This window comes from Rana temporaria, chromosome 12 (genome assembly GCF_905171775.1).
Source record: "Rana temporaria chromosome 12, aRanTem1.1, whole genome shotgun sequence".
In the NCBI taxonomy this organism is placed as follows: Eukaryota; Metazoa; Chordata; class Amphibia; order Anura; family Ranidae; genus Rana; species Rana temporaria.
Window position 1 is genome coordinate 126,979,548 of NC_053500.1, and position 18,776 is coordinate 126,998,323.

The 18,776-nt window shown below is 43.4% G+C and overlaps 1 protein-coding gene across 3 annotated transcripts in view; it reads right to left on the reverse strand.

Moving 5' to 3' along the window:
- The window catches only part of LOC120918803 (arf-GAP with SH3 domain, ANK repeat and PH domain-containing protein 2-like), a 218,344-nt gene that overhangs the window by 4,710 nt on the left and 194,858 nt on the right, over positions 1-18,776 (reverse strand). For 2 of the 3 annotated variants that reach the window (XM_040330610.1, XM_040330609.1), the window contains 6 exons: positions 16,816-16,883; positions 15,077-15,184; positions 12,883-13,117; positions 11,444-11,602; positions 8,831-8,897; positions 6,491-6,546 (listed from right to left, as the gene is read on the reverse strand). In XM_040330610.1, the coding sequence (XP_040186544.1) occupies positions 6,491-6,546; positions 8,831-8,897; positions 11,444-11,602; positions 12,883-13,117; positions 15,077-15,184; positions 16,816-16,883 (693 nt within the window). The remainder of the gene's footprint in view (positions 1-6,490; positions 6,547-8,830; positions 8,898-11,443; positions 11,603-12,882; positions 13,118-15,076; positions 15,185-16,815; positions 16,884-18,776) is intronic. The other variant, XM_040330611.1, reaches the window with a different exon arrangement.

Here is an 18,776-nt window from a genome sequence, read left to right on the forward strand (position 1 = left end):
TACACAACATTCACAGGCCTTCTTCTATCCGAATTACAGCTCATCACCTCATAATACACTGGTCTGGCAAGAATGATCTTTCATACATCTATGCTGGTTAGAAATTATACCATTTTCATTAGCAAATTCTTGGATCTCTTATCCCCTCCAGTAATTTACATACTATTGATGTTAGGCTTAGTGGTCTGTAGTTTTCAGGTATATACCTTTCAGCTCCTTTTTCAATATTAGTATCGCAATAGCTTGTTGATCAGCCTTACTAATCCAGTCAGTAATCTGTCCTTAAAGATTAAGAATAACAGTCTGGCTATAATATGGCTAAGTTCTTTGAGGACTCTTGGGTGTAAGCCATCTGATTCTGATGATTTACTCACATTACGTTTTTCAAATATTTTTTTTTAACAGTGGCTTTTGTTAGCCATAAGGCTACATTCCTTGTGCTTCTAACAATTCTATACCTAATTTTTCTTTGTAAAAACCGAGGAGAAGACTGTATTTAGTACAGTTGCCTTCTTGTCACTTATAACCAGCTTCCCCTGATTATTCTTTCAGGCTGAGGGGCCTGTTGCATACACCCACTATTACATTTACCCTGCATTTGTCTTTGAAACTCCAGCCACAAGGATTCCACCTCCTTCTTTGCCCTGTTAGTAAATATGGAGGATGACATTGCTAACAAATCGCAAGTGTGTGTGATATGGACACAGATTCACTTTAATGATTATGTCATCCTCTGGTAAAGCTCTAACAGCAAACACCACAAAAGATGAACGCAATTACCTTTATTAGTTAGATAAGCCTCTTCTGTGCAATTTGTTACTGGGGTCTGACTTGCTGGCCAAGCCCTGCCAACTACCATTTCATCATCCAATGAGATTGCCTCAATGAACAGTAAGGGCACCCTCACTAGCCAGATGGGTGGTGACAACTGGCAGAAATTAGACATAAATTCAGATGCTGTCAAGCCACAGTAGCAAAGTGAAACAGGCTGGCCATACACGGTTTGAATCTCAGCCGGTTCAGCAGGATGCCACCGAGATTCAAACCGTTAATGGGCAGGCTGAATGTACCAAGTTGATCAATCGATCAACTTGGGTACAACCAGCCTGCCAGAGTCTCTTATGATCTCTAGTGACTACTATAGCTGCCTACAATAATCACTGTCTTCTCCTGGTGGGGATGGCCTCCGCTGCCTGCCCCCGGCCGGGAGCAGATAATGGCTTACCAGATTCTCCTGCCTGCACTATCCATGTTGATGGGGGAATTGTGCAAATTTATTTCCTCAAACCCATAGTTGCAGGAAAGAAATTCGCACCTTGTATGGTCTGCCCAAGTCAGGGGTGTCCAAACTTTTTTCAAAGAGGGCCAGATTTGATGAAGTGAACATGCGTGAGGGTCAACTATTTTGCCTGGCATTTGAACCATTAAAATTAAATGCAAATTAACTAATACACTGCCCGACAAGAATTCTTTTGCCTTGTGAGTCTAAGGATGAGCTTAGGTGTGTTATTTGGATATACCGTATTTATCGGCATATAATACACACTGGAGTATAACACACACACAGGCGTATAACACGCACCTTCACTTAAGGAGGAAAGTTTCAGGAAAAAAAATAGAATTGTAATTAAAGAACTGTGAAGCAAAATAAAAGGGTCAGTGCCCATCAATGCAGTCTAATCAGTGCCCATCTGCAGCCTCACCCTTGTCATGAAAGCAGCCTCACCCTTGTCATGAAAGCAGCCTCACCCTTGTCATGAAAGCAGCCTCACCATTGCTATGAAAGCAGCCTCACCATTGCTATGAAAGCAGCCTCACCATTGCTATGAAAGCAGCCTCACCATTGCTATGAAAGCAGCCTCACCATTGCTATGAAAGCAGCCTCACCATTGCTATGAAAGCAACCTCACCATTGCTATGAATGCAGCCTCACCATTGACATGAATGCAGCCTCACCATTGACATGAATGCAGCCTCACTATTGCCTTCAGTGCAGCTTGATCGATGCCCATCTACAGCCTCGAAGGGGACAGGGAGGGTGCGGGACAAATGCCAACCGATTACATACAGAAGAATCTCCTGTTTACTCGGCGGCCTTCCAATTACAGAGGCCACCAAGTAAACAGGAGATTCTCCTGTATGTTATCTGACAGCACTCGTCACACCCCCTCCGAGGCTGCCAGAACGATAAATAAGGTATATATCTTTTGTGGCCCCCCAATGACTCGCAGAGTGCCACGCAATGGGGCCGCATTAAACCAAAACGCGGGCCGGACTTTGGACATGCCTGGCATAAGTCAAGGAGCACAAAAGAAGATTCCCTGAGTAAAAACGGTAACTGCAGGTATTGGGTTATGTCTATTCTTAGGCTGCACTCTTCCATGATTCTTAACTCAAAGTCCAATTTAACTTAATTTAAAAATAGAAGGAGGCTTTCAACGTTTGGCTAAAAGCTTCAATTACCAAGCATCAATCCTTACAGTGCTTTTATTTCTCCCAGCACTGGCATTAAATCTGACAACAAGGCTGCCTGGAGGTTTTACTGCTCTCAGGATGAGAGTGATTGTGCCCAAACAGCAGCCTGACAAGGCAGCACTACAGCACACCAATCAGCAAGGCTTGCCGAGGACTTACTTGGCAATTAATGCATTTAGAACAACGTTAAAGCTTCTGCAGATTATGCTTTAACGGGAGGTTGACAGCCTGGGCAAAGTACCTAGAGCGCTCTCCAGGCACAAAGGAACTAAACTGAGGAAATACACCAGTGGTTGATGTCTTCACATTACTTGAAATGTCAGTTAAAGTGATAGTAAACCACACTTTTTTTTTTAAACTCTGCAAGACAAAGGCATAATGTGCTAGTATGCATCACATACAAGCACATTATAAAACACTTACCTTAGAACAAAGCCCTCCTCCAGTGGTGCACTGTCACCGCTGACAGGGCTTCCACCTTCACCTGGTCTGCCTTTCGAGTTTGCGTTCTCCAGCTGCCTGATTGGCCACGCTGATGTCCCTCCCACGTGCCCTCAGACAAAGTCAGCCAATGACGAAACGCGTCAGTGCGTGACTCCTATCGTACGACCGGAAGCACTGTGAGCGTTCCAAGGACCAGGAACAAGGAAGTCTGCAGACGTACTGGCATCAGAGCGGCTTCATTGTCATGGTGACCGGAGCAACCACAGTCACAAGTAACATTGTATGCTTGAGATCTTTTTCCTTGGGGTACGCATATTTGTATATGGGGTACTGGTGGGGTGTTTTAATAAACTTTTTAAACGGTACTGCACTATATGAATTTTATTTCCTTATATGGAATTGTGGACTTGACTCAACAAGAGAAAGCAAGTGGTGGAGAGTGCAATACTCATGACAGATGTAGATGATGGTTCCATTCTGATTTAATATCACATTTTGGTGAGTGCATCCCCAAAAAGGGGGAAAATCCCACCCACGTGGTGACTACCCCCTGGTGAAAGGAGCACTGGTTAAGAACTGTTCTGATCAACTACATCTCGTTTCCCTGCACCATTATTGTTTCCTATATGCATTACATATCGAAGCAAATTTCCCCATAAGAAAAAATGGAAACTCAAATGATTTGTTCCACAACCATTTATTCATAAATTCTTCAGTTTATAGTCCATATAAAAACATTATAGTAATGTGACAGGTTACCAGGTAACCATAAAATGTCCATCCACAAATGGAAACCTCCACAATATGTTGATAAATGTTGTACCTTCGTTAAATGTAACCATATTGCTACACTTAGGCCGCGTACACGCGGTCGGTCCAAACCGATGAGAATGGTCCGACGGACCGTTTTCATCGGTTCACCGCTGAAGTGGCCTGATGGTCTGATGTGCGTACACACCATCAGTTCAAAAACCGATCGGGTCAGAACGCGGTGACGTAAAACACACAACGTGCTGAAAAAAAACGAAGTTCAATGCTTCCAAGCATGCGTTGACTTGATTCTAAGCATGCGCAGATTTTGAACCGATGCTTTTGTGTACTAACCATCGGTTTGGACCTATCGGGCAGCGGTCCATCGGTTCGATTTTAAAGCAAGCTCTAAAATTTTTGACCAAAGGACAACGGACCCATGGGCCGTACACACGGTCGGTTTGGACCGATGAAACTTAGTTTCATTGGTTTGGACCGACCGTGTGTACGCGGCCTTAGAGGCGCCTCTCTTCTCTTTTATACTCAGTTGTGACATGACGCTGCTTGTATATTAAGACATCGCTTGTATATCAAGTCAAAATGTATTTTAAAATGTTGCTGGTCTTACAAATCGCTCTCAAACCAAAGTTTTACTGTATAACTGAAAATATTCTATCCAAAGCTTTGAAATACAATCTGGAGCTGGGCTTTAAGATGTAATTATAAGGTATTCAAGTAGGGAGGGTGATATATCTACATCTACAGAGGTGTAAATCAACATTACTGGGCTATTTTGTGTCAATAACACGTTTCTAATTTATTCCTTACATAAATAGTGTTATCTTATGTGCTTTGCGCTCTTATGATTGTTTAGCAAACAGAGCTTAGTGGCACTGCAAACATTGGTTAGAAGTCCTTATGGATAAGTGCCAATTCACAGTAAAACGGGCTTAAAATGAAGTCTGAGCAAAAAATAAATGTACATCTTTGATATACACCCACAACACAGAAAAAAATATGTTGATCTGCTAGAAATCCAGTGTACTCCTTTAGAACATTTAAAAAAAACGGGCTGTAAAGCTAGTACAGATGATAGGAAAAAAAACGGCGTTAAAAACGTGTTTTTTCCGCGTTTTACATTGAATTCAATGCACGTTAAGCTGCGCTAGCTTTCAACCGCGTTTCTGTCTGTATTGAAAATCAATGGTTCCCTATGGGAGCCCATTGATTTGAATAGAAGTCGCACCAGAAGTTGGATCAAGATGATCCGACTTGCGGTACTACTTGTGTGCTGAGAATCTTGAAGGGCGAAAATTTAAAAATAAAATTGCTCGAGGCTCGCCCCCCCCCCCCCTCCCAAGACGATACCAGACCCTTTGGTCTGGTGTGGATCTTATGGAGAACCCCTATACCAAAAAAAAAAAAAAAATGGCGTAAGATCCCACCCAAGATCCATACCAGACCCTTATCCGACCACGCAGCCTGGCAGGTCAGAAATAGGGGGCCAAACGAGCGCCCCCCCCCCCTACTGGACCATACCAAGCCACATGCCCTCAACATGGGGGGGTTGGTGCTTTGATGCCCCCCATCCCAAAGCACCTTGTCCCCATGTTGATGAGGACAAGGGCGTCTTCTTAACCACCCTTGCCCGGTGGTTGTTGGGGGTCTGCGGGCGGGGGGGGTTATCGGAATCTGAGAGCCCCTTTTAACAAGGGGGCCCCCAGATCCTGGCACTACACCCTATGTGAATGAGTATGGGGTACCCATTAACCTGGGGAAAAGTGTAAAAATAAAACACACTACACAAGATTTTCAAGTAATTTATTAGGCAGCTCCGGGGGTCTCTTCCGACTTTGGGGGTCTCTTCCGACTTCTCTGCTCTCTCGGGTGACTTCTGCATCATCTTATTCCCTCCGGTCTTCTTCCGATGTTGACTCGACGCTCTCTCCTGCTGTAATGCTGTGTGCACAGTGCGCAACGACTTATATAGGCAAGGGGCGGGGTTACCGTGTGATGTCATCCGGTGACCCCGCCCCTCACGATGTCACCGTTCCGGGGCATGATGACGTCATAAAGGGCGGGTCAACACTTCGGCAGTGTTGCCCATTGATTTTAATAGCAGGGGCGGTTTAGAAGCGATGTACACAGCGCTCCTGCACCATCCAAAAGATGCTACTTGCAGGACTTTTTTTTGCATCCTGCAAACGTACCACCCCAGTGTGAAAGCACCATGGGGAGGCAAGGGAGACAGTTTAGAAAAAGGATTGCAAGCAGCATCTTTTGGGCGCATCATTTCGCATACTAGCACATTATGTGAAACTTGCCTCAAAACGATGCGCTGTCACCTTCACCAGGTCTTTCTTCTAGGTTCGCATCCTCCGGTCGTCTGATTGGTCGCGCCACAACGTCGTCACTCGCACACTATTTACAGCAAAGGTCTCTGAAGGTATGGCACGGACATGCTGTTCCTTCAGAGCTTATGTCCCAGTGACGTCACCAACCCATTCACAAGTAAATATCTCCTAAACAGCACACATTTAGGAGATACAGCGGGTAAAATAGGTATTGAACGCGCCACCATTTTTCTAGGTAAATACATTTCTAAAGGTGTTATTGACATGAAATGTTCACCACATGTCCATAACAGCCCATGCAATCCATACAAAGATGTCGTTGGGTGGAGAGTGGTTAAGAACAAAGCCACATAATCAGAAAAAGTATATATATATATATATATATATATATATATATATATATACACACACACACACACACACACATACACATAAATTGATTTGTAACAAACATTTCGATAAAATACCTTTTGGTGGGACTTCCGGCACTTCATGAAGACTGCTAAGTTTTGGAGATCCAATGCTGAATATAGAAAAAAAACATTTTAAGAAAAAAAGCAATTATAGGCCCAATTTAAAAGAACACTGTACAGTGAGAAATATGTAGGTGGCCATTGGTGATATCCTTGGTAAAATGCTAGTTGCCAAATAATACTTGGCTTCAGTGTTTTCTGAGTCCACTGACCCAGAGCCAGCAAACTGCCAGAACTCTTAACTTCTATTTTTGTTTTTTGGTCTGTAACTCAGAAACTTTTGAGGACATTTGTGAAAAAAACAAAACAATATTTTTTACTTTCTGCTTCTCAATAAAAACATTTAAAAAATCAAATGCCTTCATGAATTTAGGCTAATATGTATGCTGCTATATGTTTTTGGTAAAAAAAAAAATCTCAATAAGCGTACATTGATTGGATTGCGCAAAAGTTATAGCGTCTACAAACTATGGTATATTTTTATTTATTATTTTACTAGTAATGACAGCGATCAGCGACTTATAGCGGGACTGCGACATTGTGGCTAGCAAATCGGAAACACCTAACTGACACTTTTTGGGAACCAGTGACATTATTACAGTGATCAGTGCTAAAAAATATTCAGTTACTGTACCAATGACACTGGCAGGGAAGGGTTTAACATCAGGGGCAATCAAAGGGTAAACCGTGTTCCCTAGGAATGATTACAAACTGTGGGTGGGGGGAGTGTTGCTTTGACTGGGGGAAGGTAAAGATCTGTGTTCCTCCTTAGCACACTCCCCTCTCACAGAACGACTGTTTGCTTTGTTTACACAGATAGATCACCGTTGTGCCTTTCTCCTGACTGATTGGTGGGACCTGCTGATTGGCTCCTGCTATGTCCAATCACAGCGGGTCAGCGGCGGCGCGTGCACACCCCAGACCCGGAAGTGCCAGAGGTACGTGAACTGGCAGGGAGCGGCTGCCCTGCCACAGTAAATCTACAGTGGGCTGTCCACAACTGGTTAAAGTAAAACTATAGGCAAAACTACAGGGTGGGCCATTTATATGGATACACCAAAAACAAAAGTTGGATTCAAAATGGCCGCCATGGTCACCACCCATCTTGAAAAGTTTCCCCCCTTACATATACTAATGTGCCACAAACAGGAAGTTAATATCACCAACCATTCCCATGTTATTAAGGTGTATCCATATAAATGTCCCACCCTGTATATGAACTTTTTTTTTTTTAATTTTGAATAGAGAAATGGAGGGTTATAAACCCAGTCAGATTTGTGTCCAATTGTGGCGATTACCCTTCACTTCCTGTCCCATAGCCAAACAGGAAGTGAGAGGAAATGTCTGCAAATTAAAAGGTATTACTTGGGGGCCCCCAGGTCACCAGAACTAGTGTCCCCATTGGAAGATGTCCCCTCTATTACTTTCCTGGGGACAACCCCGAGAGAGAATCTCATTAACGGGGGACAGTTTTGTTTTTAGTTATACTTTAAAGCTGGGGCTGCACTGAAAAGTTGTTTTGGTCTAAGAGACATAGAAAAGAAGAAGATCTGCTTATCCAATCTTCTGCACTGCTAGACTGGTCCCTGCAGTGTCTTCTGCCCAATGCTCCAGCACACTAAGGTCCTGACGTCATCAAGCCCAATGCAGGATCTATAGCCCTGCACTTGACATGATGATGCCAAGGGAAAGTCCATCGCCAGAACGAGTGGAGGCGGAGGATCAAGCAAGTTAAAGTGCAAAAACTCTCCCACAGACTAAACAGTTAGCCCTTGCAGTGTGGGCGCAGGGGATTATTTTTAAGTTTCCCAGAGTTGGGCTTTAAAAGTCAAGCCAAAACAGATACACTGACTAGTCAGATCTGGATGGACATCGATATACAGCCACCATAGGCGTGCGCACAGGGTGTGCCAGGTGTGCCCAGGCACACCCTAATCACCCTGTGCAGAACAGATTCCCTCTACTGCCCTGGCTCCCATCTTTCCCCCTGCAGCGCTGCCAGCTTCCCTCCTCTCCTATCGGCTGTTGCTGCTGGGATGTTTTAGGAGTGGGGAAGTTGCCAGTAAATATGTAATTTACCGGCCCCTTTCTGAATGAACACCGTGAGCGTTCGGTAGTATGTATTTGGGCTTTGGGGTGCACACCCTAATGCAATAGGCTGCGCACACCTATGACAGCCACCCAATAAAAAAACAACAAACCCCCCCTCCACAAACTTGGTAAATTAGAAGCACGATTTATTTCTGTTACATGCCTCATTCCCCCATCTCTCTACTACTAAGGAAAGGGAAAGGAAGATGATGTACAACTCAGAGAACATCTACTAGCACCAACCTTGGTCTCCTGGACATAACTTCTGACTGGAGATATTTGGAGGGGGACGAACAGCAGGAACCGTAGTCTATCAAAAGGAACACAATATTTGTTATGCATTCAAAAAGTTCCATCATAAACGATTAGTAAAATCTAAAGATTGCAAACAGAGATTCAAACTATATATATATATAGCAAAAAGTGTTGAATAAAAATGCACATTATTCACTGAAAACTAAAAAAAGCTATTTTTCCTTTATTTCCATCTAGTGATCTAGCCAGTAAGTCTTTTTTTAACGCAACAAGCTGTGCTGCAGATGTAGCAGTTACATGGATGAGACAAACCATTAAACACTGACAGGGATGGTTACAATGATCAGCTTTTATTGTAAAACCTTTATCCCCAAAGGAACAAAATTGTAGCTGTATCTACTTCTAGTGTTAGCTGGTGTTTGGCTTCAATTTGACCGCTCGGCTGACATCAGAGGGGAAACTTGGCCCCTCCCACTATAGTCCTTAGATCAAAGAAGGAGAGCGGTGGTCACGTGACCGCACATTGGCAATGAGAAAATAGGCATTTAGCTGCAGGATTTAAAAAAAAAAAAAACACACACACACACACTGTATATCTTGTTATTTCAGAGGGGCTGGAAGGAATTGGAATCATGGACTTTACAACCACTTTAACCTCCCTGTGCCTTCCAAGATCTAATTAGTTTTAGATTGGCCTTTTAAAAAGACTTTCTTAAAGGGGTTGTAAACCCTCATGTTTTTTCACCTTAATGCATCCTTCCAGGCTCTACCCATGCATTTTGGTAGGAGAGTTCCCAGCATGTACAGATATGCCTTGTTCCTTACCACCCTCTTCACAATCTATTGTCGTGAAATTCTGCTATACAAAAGTCCCCAAAGACTTCAAGGTTTGTGCAGCACGTAAAATAGTTTTCCTTGAAATGATAAACTTTTTGACACTAAAAACAGAACAAATGGCTCACAAGTGAAAGTGTATGAACGAAAATTGCAACGGACTGTGACAACAAATGGATTAACAAAGCAATGCAGAGTAGGGGTAAGTAATATTAAAGTGAACTTGAAGATTTGCTATGTTATATGGAACAGATAGATATATAGGCCCAGATGCACATACATCGGCGCATATTCATGCCTCCATAGCGTATCTTCTTTACGATACGCCGACGCAGCGCAGAGAGGCAAGCACCGAATTCACAAAGCACTTGCCACCAAATCTGCGCTGGGTTTCTTAGGCGTAAGTCATCGTAAGTGGAAGTGGGCGTGAGCCATGCAAATGAAGCGTGACCCCATGCAAATGATGTGCCGAGCGCCATTAAAAGATACGAATAACGAACGGCGCATGCGCCGTCCCGTGGACGCATCCCAGTGCGCATGCTCAGAATCATGTCGGAACTAAGATACGCCGGATCACTGCCTACGACATGAACGTAACCTACGCCTAGTCATATTCACGTACAACGTAAACGACAAAAGATACGACGGCTTGTGTTTCCTGGTCCATAACTTTGCATGGGTTGCGCCTCAAATATGGGGAATAACTTTAGCCGGACGTACGACTTACACAAACCGCGCATATTATGCGTTGGGCGCAAGTACGTTCGTGAATCGACGTATCTCCCTCATTTCCATATTTGAATAGGAAATCAATGGGAGCGCCACATGCGTCCAGCGTAAATATGCGCCCACGATACGCCGGCGTAGGCAAGTTACGTCGGTCGGATGTAGCCTATTTTTAGGCGTATCTCAGTTTGTGGGCACGGCGCATAGATACAACGGTGCATATTTGCACTTACGTGGCGTATCTCGAGATACGTCGGCGCAAGTGCTTTGTGAATCCGGGCCATAGTGCCTAAATACTACCCTTAAAATTTCTTAAAAATGCTGTGTGAAATCATCTAAGGCACTACTGCTGTTCTTCTTGCTGTAGAGAAAGCTGTACCCAAGGATCTACAGCGCAAGGAACTCCCTGCTTCATTCATTCTGTGAATCTGTGCCTCCATCTCTCCTGCTTTCATCACTTCTAAACAATAAAAGGGATCACTCCTTGGGCCACTAGCATAAAAAAGTAGGCAGACTGGGAGGGGTTATTCTGGGCTGTCCCGACAATTCCGATTGGTTTTCAATGTCCAATCTCCTAAAGGGTAGCTGCATAACCCTATGTCTCTGAATATCCTTTTGTGACCTCAATTAATGACTAAGAATCTCTACTAGTGACAAAGGTCACCCTGACAAACAAACACAAAAAAAACACCTTCTGTTCTCGATCTTGGGATTCAATAAGACAGTGCTGGGGGGGGGGGTGATTTGGTTAAGTACATACACTATGAAATGTTTCCATGCATTTCCCAGGAGCCCAAAATCACAGGTCCCTCCAATTTGCAAATTCCAACACTTCCCGAGCGTGCATAAAGCGAAGATTGTGCGTATGGTTACAGCACAGGTACTCTTTAGCTTGGATCTGTGCTTCCCTACAGCCACCAGTAAAACTATAACCTGAACTTGAAACTGACAGCTGAAGAACAAAAGCCCAAATCTGATTGGAAGCCATGGACAGCACAGACAGTACTTAATAAGATACATTAAAACATGTGGTCACCTTACCGAAATGGAGGCCGCTTTGGCTGGAGGGACTGTGTGGTATGATGGGGGATGGCTCTGAGAGTGCCCTCTTGTGCTTTGTAGTCAGTGGAGGTGTAGCAGGCAGCTTTTTGGGGATAGGTGAGGGGCTGGCAGGAGGAGGTGGTGGTGGTACATTGGGTGCTATAAAAAGGACAAACCAGATTTAATGATAAGTGTGTGTTTGGTTTATTGTCTTCGTGTGCCTTCATTTTTCAGCATCATTATAAAAAAAGCCCAAGGAAGGGCTTGGCGAACAGAATGAAAAAAAAAAAAAACAACTGAAGAAGCAAAAGTGTCTGTGTTGCCCATAGCAACCAATCAGGTCTCCACTTTAAGTTTCTAACCTGCATTGGAAATAATCTGGAAGCTGGTTGGTTGCTTTAGGCAACCCAGACACCTCCTTTACTACAGTTCCTAGCCATAGTGTAGAATATAGAAGATTTAAAGCTGAACTCCTGGAAAATATCTAAATATCTATGCAAAGAAAAATTGCCCTGATTGGCCCAGTGTCTATTCTTATAACTGCAGTGGAACCTTGGATTACGAGCATAATCCGTTCCAGGAGAATGCTTGTGATCCAAAGCACTCGCATATCAAAGCGAGTTTCCCCATAGAAGTCAATGAAATCTAAGATAATTTGTTCCGCATTGACTTCTGTGGCATGCAAAACCGCATGTGGCCAGAGGTGGGGGGGTGCCGGAGAGCCTCAAATACTTGGGGACAGCTCGGCTGATCTCGGAAACCCTCAGAAAGGTTCGAGAACGGAGCCCCCGTTTACTTACCAGACCCTTCGAAAGTCCTGCGCCGTGAACGCGCAGGCTTCTCGGCTCATTCATTGGTTGATTGAAAGCAGCGCAGCCATTGGCTCACGCAGCTGTCAATTATATCCAATGATGCGACGCGCCGGGGGCGGGGCCGAGTGATACAGTGAGCGGCCATAGCCGCCGGCTGTATCACGGGAGCGCGCCCGTAAGAACTTTCCACCATGGGAGAGAGCTCGCATGAAGGTGGAAAGTTCTTGCAGGGGGGAGCCAAGACAACCACAGAGGGACCCCAGAAGACAAGGTTCGGGGCCACTCTGTGCAAAATAAGCTGCACAGTGGAGGTAAGTATGACAGGTTTGTTATTTAAAAAAAATAAAAATTCTCTTTAGTGATCCTTTAACCTTTTTGTTCTGGGAGTTGCACTTTATTAATGCAAACTTTTAAATTATTTTTAATTTTTGTCTATTCAGGACAAAGTGACAGGTTCTCTTAATTAAGAGGTTGGTCCCAGCTTACCAACGATGGCCTTGCACAAAAAAATAAATAAATAAATAATAAAAAAAAAAAGATATGCACTATGCTGTGCTACTAAGCAGGAAGCACAACCTGGATATGTAGACCTAGATAGGCATAAATATAGATAGATAGATCTGGTACCTCTGATAGGATTACGGGGTGGCAAAGGCGGTGTATATGGCGTTGTTGGAGTCCCTGCATTTTCAGTACTCAACTGTCCACCTCCCACATCATAACGCGAGTCCTGAGACACCTGTGACACTTGTGAAGCCCGTCTTAAAAACGACGTTGGGGTTCCTCTGTCTGGAAACGGAGAACTGGGCGACGGGAAGCAACTGTACGGCCGTAGATTTCGCTCCTTTTTGACGGGGCCCAGCTGTAAGGAGACCAAAAGAATGAGCCTAGGATTACCCTACTGCCCCTCGTTAGGGCTGGTGCACACCGATCTGTAAATGTTAGACATGTACAACTCGTTTCGTTCTGAATATTTGTTTTCAATAAATTTGTTCATTTTGAAATATTCAAATTAACGAAAAAAACTGTTTAACAAATATTTCCGAAATTCGAAAATAAAACCGAAAATCCAAAAACCTGAAAACGTTAAAATCTGAAATAATAATGAACAATAACTATTAGTAACTATTAAATTATAGGTATTGGAACTTCCTTTCAAATTTGGATGTTAGTGAACGTATCGAAGACAGATTTTTTGGAAGTTACAAATTATCCGAAATAATGAATGCCACATCTAAACTACCGTAATAGAACGTAACAAATTAATAATAATAATAATAATAATAATGTAGCGCTCTCCCCCAAAGGAGCCGCTGGTTATTGAATGGGATGGCCCGTTACCTCTGTGACTCCGCCGTCTAGGGTAGTTGATGAGAGCCGTAGTAATGGAATGTCCACACAGCAGGTCTTTCTCTTGCACTTTATTTACCAAACAAGGTAAAACAATAAAACTTTCAGTGGAGGGTAAAGATGTAGAAGGAGGAGAAATAGCAGACTCAGGCATAACGATATGGAAACAGTCCTGCTTCCAACCACTTTGTTTCTTCGTCTCCACTCTCGCCACAGTGGGTTTAGTGTACCTGGAGAGGCCTCTCTCACCGACCTGGCAGCCAGAGTATCACTCGGAACCTTGAGGGAAGAAAGTCTCTGCCACAGACCCTCCCTGTAATGTAGATCACGGAGACGATTCTCCGTAATATTCTTTGGGCCTGTATCTCCCTCAGGTAGTTTTTCAGATAGGAACCAACTGACAGGTGACTAACGTCCACCCTCTCAGTGTCCGGATACCTTGATCCCCGGTGGATTGTCGAGGCCCTATTGGAAGGCCAGCCTCTCTTGGCTCTCCTCAGGCGGACTCCCCACCGAACAGCTTCCCCTCAACTGAACAACGCTTGGGATCTTCTCAGAATTTGGGGACCCAGTCGATTTCTGGGGCCCCGCCACAGCTTAAACGTTCCAAACCATCATGGTCACGGAACCAGGAGCACCGTGTGGCACGCGCACCCCGGCCTGGTAGGCCATTTTGCCGGGGGGCCGTGATGTGTGGTCACCCTGAAGGTGGGCACCACACCGGAAGAAGACCCCGCCTCAATGGCGTCTGTTCCAGAAGTACCCTCTCCCAGCATGGTCCACGAGAGAACACTCTCTCCTGATTTTCTGCTGGCAAAAGGCACCCAAGCCTCGACTCCACTGGTGCCACCTGCCCCCCCGGGGTGGTATAACACCGCAGCAACAACAGAATGGGCCCACAGTACAGCCAAGCTGAAACAGAGACCCATTTTAGCATTTTAGAATTGAAATTGAAATCAGAGTCTCTTATACTCTGATTATCCCCTAAATTTTGTTAGCACCAGTACTTGGAAGTAACCCGGCGCTACAATAATAATAATAAGAATAAAAAAAAAATATATATATATATATATATATATATATATATATATATATATATATATATTATTAATTATTATTAATTCATTACATTCCATTCATTTAGATGAAGAACTTGTTATTTCGGATAAATTCGTATTCGTTACATTCACCAACAGCCAAATTTGAAAGGAAATGACAATAACTATAATTTAATAGGTCGTTACTATTAGCTAGTTGGCTATTATTTTGTATTTACAAATTTCTTATTTTTCGGATAACGAATGACCTGAAAAAAAAAAAAAAGAAACGAATGAAACGAAAACAAAAACAAAATAATTTTTTGGCAGTGCACATGTCAAGTAAATGCTGTAACCGTGTGGCATATCTACTGCAAAGTGGCCACATGGATGCATCCTGAGGCAGCAAAGAGACATGGAAAGATCTCTCCTACCTTTTCATCCAGATCGTCATCACTTTCATACATATCATCCTGGCGCAGAAGCCACTCGTACTCCACGTGAACACGCATGTTAAATTGATTGTTCTGAGCTTGGAGCAGCTAATGGAAATAAAACAAGCAACATGAAAGGTGGGTCAATGAGATGCAATGAAAAGATTAAATTAAAATAACAAATGAATTGGCTTTACTATCCCCCCCCCCATTTGATCCTGCAACGTGTCTTTTGGGTGCACTTGATGTGGAGTTATTGCAACCTTCCACACACATAGCGGTAACTAGGGCTTTTTTTCAGCGGGAACGTAGGGGTTCTGGCACCTCCTGCACAGAATAAATGTAATGTCAATGGGTGCAGAGTGTGTTGAAGGGTCCAATGAGGCTGGCTCCTGGGAGATCTATTGTCACTGGGATATCTATTGTTTGCTTGATAGGTCTATTGTTGCTAGTGGGGGATTTATTGTTGCTGGAGGGCAAATTGCTGCTAGGAGGGATCCTCTATTAAGGAAGTGGGTCTATTGATGCTTGGAGATCGGTTATTGCTGGGGTGGATCTATTGTTGCTGGGGGTATTTTGTTGCGGAGGGTCTATTTTTGCAGGGGGGGGGGGGGTCTTTTGTTACTGGGGGGGGGGGGGAGTTATTGTTCCCGGCTGCAGGAAATGTAATTTACTGCCTTTCTTGTTATCAGTAGAAAATTGAGTACTGTCCGCGATACTTTTTTCATATGCACTAAAATACAATTTTTCAGGACAAGCAGTACCATGAAGAAGGGGACACACCCCAAAAGCTTGTCCTGAAAAATGTTAGTGCATATAAAAAAAAGTATCACAGACAATACTCAATTTCCTCTGTCACAATTACACTAATACGGCTACAATCATGTCAAGTTGTTATCAAGAGCAAATTATACAAACTATTTAGCCCAACAAAATGATACTTGGCTCTGTATTCTCCAAAGGGGGTGGTACTGGGAGGGTGGTAGAAGGCACAAGGGGCGACTCAAAAGGAGGGAGTACCTGTACCTATTCTCTTAGAAAAAAAGCCCTGGCGATAACTAGACCACAATATATTACATGTAAGTTGGTTGCACGCCAATGGATACCCCCCAACCCACCGATAAAGGAAATGCAGACAGGTCAGGTGAATGCTACATTGGTTCGGAAAAATAAATAAAAATACCAACGACGGAACTTGCCCAAACAATGTAAAAAAAATTTTGGCAGAGTCGGCGAGAAACCCCTGGTTTAAACCCGCCACAGTTAGCACTTGACAGATTGCAATCTTAGCATTCCCACCGAGTACATACAACAGATTAAAAGCTCGAGAGCAGCGAGCCATTGTACGCTAAACTGCACAGCGTTGGCTACTGAGAATGACCAAGCACTAAAAGACAACTTTGGATTGTTGGGTTTAATGTGACCTGTGGTTTAATGGTATATTAGTTTCGAAAAAGAAAATGTTTTATGATGAGGTATATCACTAAATGTTTCCATGTAACCCATGCTGTTAGGATTAATACTGATACATTCCAGTATTTCCAATTTCTGATTTTTATCTCATGTGCATGGTTGGCAGTGTGGTCAGACAGGGCCACACTGCCTCTGATGCAGCCGGCGGTGACCAGTGAAACCAATATAGCCTCGTACACACGCATGGTTTTCTCGGCAAGAAAACTGCTGGCAGAGCTTTCTTGCCGAGTATACCTATGTCTAGAATTCTGTCTAAACTTTATTACCAAATCTTCACAAAGGGTGTGCTTTAGCTGTCTGGCAATGTCCAGTGCGGTCTCACCAGCTTCATTTTCTGTGAAGAAAAAGGGAAAAAAAAACAAGTGAACACAAACCCCAAGGAAACAATCAAGGTGGACCCCCCAGCTACCTTCTACTCCAGTGCTGGTGCAGGACTTGCACAGCTCTCAACAAATCAGCAAAGGATACAAGTCTGAACAGAATTCCCAGGTTAACAGATGCTCTTTATTCAAAATCAACATAGGCATTGAACCCGAGTCCTCCAAACAAAACCAATTCTATTGTGCCTTCTAAGCACATGTAATAAATGATGTATGTGGGTCCTTATCTCTGGGCAACAAGAAGAGTAATTTTGATTTAAAGTGTTACTAAATCCACAGCAGTAAAATCAGTCTGTATATGCAGTAAAGCATGCTTGCTATACTCACTGTGGAACCTAAGGGGTTAATCCTCTGCACTGTATAAAAAGGTTGTTTGATCCTCCGCTTCTTCCACCTTCCCCAATATACTGTATTTCCTGACAATACAGAGCCAGGGGACAGGCTGCACATGCTCAGTTTGGTGCATATTGCTAGAGAGTTTTTTTCTTTTCTTGGGAGGGTCAAGGATCCTGCATCCTGATAGGAGTCAGTGCAGAATGAAAACTCCTCCTACAAGCCTTAAGCAGACACTGATAACATGCAGAAGACTGCTATAGACTGCTGATGAGAAAAGTTTTCTCGCAGTTTATATTTAGTAAAATAATTGCATTTCCATGTTCTGTGGGAGACCAGATATAGTGAATGCAGGCTCTTGGGTTTAGTAACACTTACATTTTTCAGCCAGTCTTGGTTACAAAAGGATATGTATTTGTTTTATATGTAGTGGATGATCCCCTCCCCAACATTAGCTGGTTGGAGAAATAAATAATTTTGAAACGGTGCCTCTGTGTGCCACACTGCAGCTATCACCTTGCTGAATCAAGTTTGGGGCAAGTTTTAGGGTTGTTGGCCACTATAGGTGTGGTAAAGAAAAATATTAGTATGCACCTGCACTATCACTCCTATTTAATGAAACTAAACAAACTGCTGCAGGCACCTAAAAGTGTTCCCACAACTATAAAGTGCATAAAAGTGTAATGAGTGGCGCTGCGCTATTATTATGTGTGCAAAAATGCATTATTATATCCGTGCAAGAGCAAATAAAGTCGCTATCCCCTGAAGAAGTCACTTGAGTGACGTAACGTGTAGGGCATGAGCCGAAGCATAGGAGGAAACCGGAAGTGATGTAAGCAGATGTGCAGTCCGATGCGCTTTTTTTTAATGCGGTTTTCCAAGTGGTTATATTGTAAGTGAGGTTTTTATACTTTAATAAATCATTTACCGAAACAATATAAAACAATGGGAAGATTTCTCTGCACATTTATACCCTTTCCTATACTTTCATATACTACTAAGGCTAATTTAGGAGATTACATAGATGAGCACCATAAAGGAGAACCCATCTACCACATAAGTCTGAAAGACGGGAATTCCTAGAGGGTCCCTAGTGGACAAAGAATATAGGAGGACCATCACATTTGGAGGAATATTGTTATATGCCATGTTACAAGTATAAAGAAGGCTAGAGTCCTGTGAGCACAGTGGTGATATTGCATTGTTTACAGGCAACACAGAAGTTTACATTTTGCACAAGAGGTGACGGGAAAGTATGAACACAAGAGACTGTGCATAGCCATATGAACTTTTTAAGATGGACCTTTAATACTGGATTACTTAAAGTGGTTGTAACGGCAGGTTTTTTATCTTAATGCATTCTATGTGTACAGCAGCCCCCTCATACGTACCTCATACTCCTACTCATACTTACCTCAGCCTCATCTAGATCCAGCGATGTTGCAGGAGTGTATTGGCTGCCAAGGACTCCCCTCCTTATTGACTGAGACAGCAGCGCAGCGCCTTTGGCTCCC